We start from the raw sequence: 3,095 nt of genomic DNA, 5'->3' as shown, positions 1-3,095 counted from the left end.
CAATTATACTCTGACCGTGTCCGACTTCAGTGAGCTTCCAAAAGTTCAAGAGCAGCTGCTGGCCTCTGTCCAGGCTGTTCCAATTCCTATTACTCCAACTTCACCACCTGTCACCGGTATGTGCATGGCAGAACTTTATAGTACGCTGTGTCTCGTCTTTCTACTTAATGCCCCTCCTTTTCTCTTTTCCTTTTTTTTTTTTACCTTTTTTTGTGAGCAGTGGGAATGTTAGCCAGAACTTAGACTGGTAATGAGGTGGTGAACTGATATGACATTCTTAAGGTTAATGAACGTTATTTATATTTTTTGGCGTTAATGATGCTGTTTCTCCCCCTTCCTAGCTGTTTACACCACACCCAGAAAGGACGTAGTGTTTCTTCTGGACGGTTCAGATGGCACTAGGAATTCTTTTCCAGCTATGCGTGACTTTGTGCAAAGAGTAGTGGAGCAATTCAACATAGAGGCCAACAGAGACCATGTTTCTGTGGTGCAGTACAGTAGAGACGCTGAGGTCCATTTCTATCTGAATAGCTACATGACAAAGGAAGACGTTCTTGACCATGTCAGAGGCCTGAGACACAAAGGAGGTAGACCCCTCAACACGGGGGCAGCTCTCCAGTACGTCAGAGACAATGTCTTTACTGCCTCCTCTGGCAGCAGGCGGCTGGAGGGGGTGCCGCAGATACTGATCCTGCTTAGTGGGGGAAGGTCATTTGACAGTGTCGATGCAGCAGCCTCCTCTCTGAAAGAGTTTGGCGTCTTGATCTTGGGAATAGGATCGAGGGGCTCGGATAGTGGAGAATTGCAGAGAATTTCATACACCCCCAGTTATGCTCTGTCCGTGTCCGACTTCAGTGAGCTCCCAAATGTCCAAGAGCAGCTGCTGGCCTCTGTCCAGGATGTTGCAATGCCCGTCACTACAACTTCCCCGTCTCTGACCGGTATGTGCATGGCAGAACTTAACGAGAGCTAGCTGACAGGCTGTGCTTTGTTGATTACTCGCAGCTTAGGTAGTCAAAGAGGTAGTGAACTAACGTGACATTCTAAAGATGTTTTGAAATGTCCTGGTGTTAATGACGCTGTTTTCTTTTCCTAGCTGATGACGTCATACCCATAAAGGACGTAGTGTTCCTGCTGGATGCTTCAGATGCCACTAGAAATGCTTTCCCAGCGATGCGTGACTTTGTGCAAAGATTAGTGGAGCAATTCAACATTGATGCAAACAGAGACCGTGTTTCAGTGGTGCAGTACAGTAGAGATGCAGAGGTCAATTTCTATCTGAATACCTACACAACAAAGGGGGAGATCTTGAACTCTGTCAGAGGTCTGAGGCATAGAGGAGGGAGACCCCTCAACACTGGGGCAGCTCTCCAGTACGTGAGGGACAATGTCTTCACCGCCTCTGCGGGGAGTAGAAAACAAGCGGGTGTCCCTCAGATTCTCATCCTCCTCAGTGGAGGACGGTCAAGCGATAACATAGATATACCTGCCTCCGCCCTGAAACAGAGCGGGATCTTGATTTTTGGCATTGGCACCAGAAATTCCAGCAGAGTGGTGCAGAGAATTGCCAATGATCCTACCTATGCACAGTCCATCAATGAATTCTCTGACCTTCCCAGTGTCCAACAGAAGTTTATCACCTCCCTCAACAACGTGCTTGGTCAAGTCAAGCCGATGACAACTACTGTGCCGGGTAAGACAGATTCCCGCACGCCTCTAGAAAACAGCACACTGAGCCCTTCATTGCAAAGCGTGCAGTAGACCCTGAACAGTTTATGTTAGCATTGCGTGTGAGTAGAGCCGTGGGAAATTAGGCTACAAAGCCAAGGGCTTGAACTCTAGGCACTGTTAAATTTTAAATTGTTCGTTCATTCACTCGTTGGTTTGCTTATGCAAAGTTTTAGTTTTTTGACCAATATAACCTTTAAATCTAGACCTTATTTCACTGCTTCATATTCATTAAATTTGGAGCTGACAAAATGACGATTTAAAATCAGAGCATAGCTCACATTCACTAAAATACTGGAAAACGCTAATGATCAGTGTTGCCAGACTGGAAATGTCCAAGTATCGTACCAGAAGCTCAAACTGATCGTATTTGGAAGAAAATTATCGTACACGAGTCAAACGTACAGAATACAGCTATTTATCTAAACCAACAACTTTTTGGCACGACCTGCAAATTACCACAATAGATAACTAGGCGTACCGTGTTTACATTGGACGCGAGCAGTGCGACAAAATACTATAGAAACCATTATAATCAGTGACTGTTTGCACTGAATGCGACACGACACGACACATCCCCGACAGTAAACTGATGCCTCGTTCTATTTATGACTTATTAAAATTATTTTTAACACTCGCTTTGTCGCATCCAGTGTAGACAGACTTTAGCTGTTAACTCCACATCTGAGCCGCTGTCATCGGAAGCCTGCGTTTTGCCAGATGTTGAGGGGGTTCTTGCAGTCATGGACCGCAACAGTGCTCAGTGTTGCCAGATTGGAAATGTCCAAGTATCGTACCAGAAGCTCAAAATTATCGTATTTGGAAGAAAATTATCGTACACGAGTCAAACATACAGAATACAGCTATTTATCTAAACCAACAACTTTCTGACACAACCTGCAAATTACCATAATAGATAACTAGGCGTACCATGTTTACATTGGACGCGAGCAGTGTGACAAAATACTATAGAAACTATTATAATCAGTGACTGTTTGCACTGGATGCGACACGACACATCCCCGACAGTAAACTGATGCCTCGTTCTATTTATGATGCATTAAAATGATTTTTAACACTCGCTTTGTCGCATCCAGTGTAGACAGACTTTAGCTGTTAACTCCACATCTGAGCCGCTGTCATCGGAAGCCTGCGTTTTGCCAGATGTTGAGGGGGTTCTTGCAGTCATGGACCGCAACAGTGCTCATTGGCTTTAAAGCAGGGCACCCTCATGCAGTCTTAACACACTCTGAGGTGTGCATGAGCTCATTTAGAGTGTCTGTAATGAGCCGATTTCGTGTATGAATATAGAAGCCATATGATTACAATTACCATCATTTGAATTGTCATAAAATTATGAAATTATC

At 44.7% G+C, this 3,095-nt stretch overlaps 1 protein-coding gene across 1 annotated transcript in view; it reads left to right on the top strand.

The window, feature by feature from the left end:
• The first annotated feature begins 6 nt into the window (after window positions 1-6).
• Window positions 7-3,095, top strand: part of LOC107685998 (collagen alpha-3(VI) chain-like) — a 28,639-nt gene continuing 25,550 nt past the window's right edge. Inside the window, exons 1-3 of the mRNA XM_016482823.1 lie at window positions 7-116; window positions 342-941; window positions 1,097-1,693. Coding sequence (XP_016338309.1) covers window positions 419-941; window positions 1,097-1,693 — 1,120 coding nt within the window. The 5' untranslated portion in view covers window positions 7-116; window positions 342-418. The remainder of the gene's footprint in view (window positions 117-341; window positions 942-1,096; window positions 1,694-3,095) is intronic.

Source organism: Sinocyclocheilus anshuiensis, unplaced genomic scaffold (genome assembly GCF_001515605.1).
Source record: "Sinocyclocheilus anshuiensis isolate Anshui unplaced genomic scaffold, SAMN03320099.WGS_v1.1 scaffold277, whole genome shotgun sequence".
NCBI classification, from domain to species: Eukaryota; Metazoa; Chordata; class Actinopteri; order Cypriniformes; family Cyprinidae; genus Sinocyclocheilus; species Sinocyclocheilus anshuiensis.
Note: the sequence above shows the minus strand (reverse complement) of the source record. Positions and strands in the feature narration are given on the sequence as shown.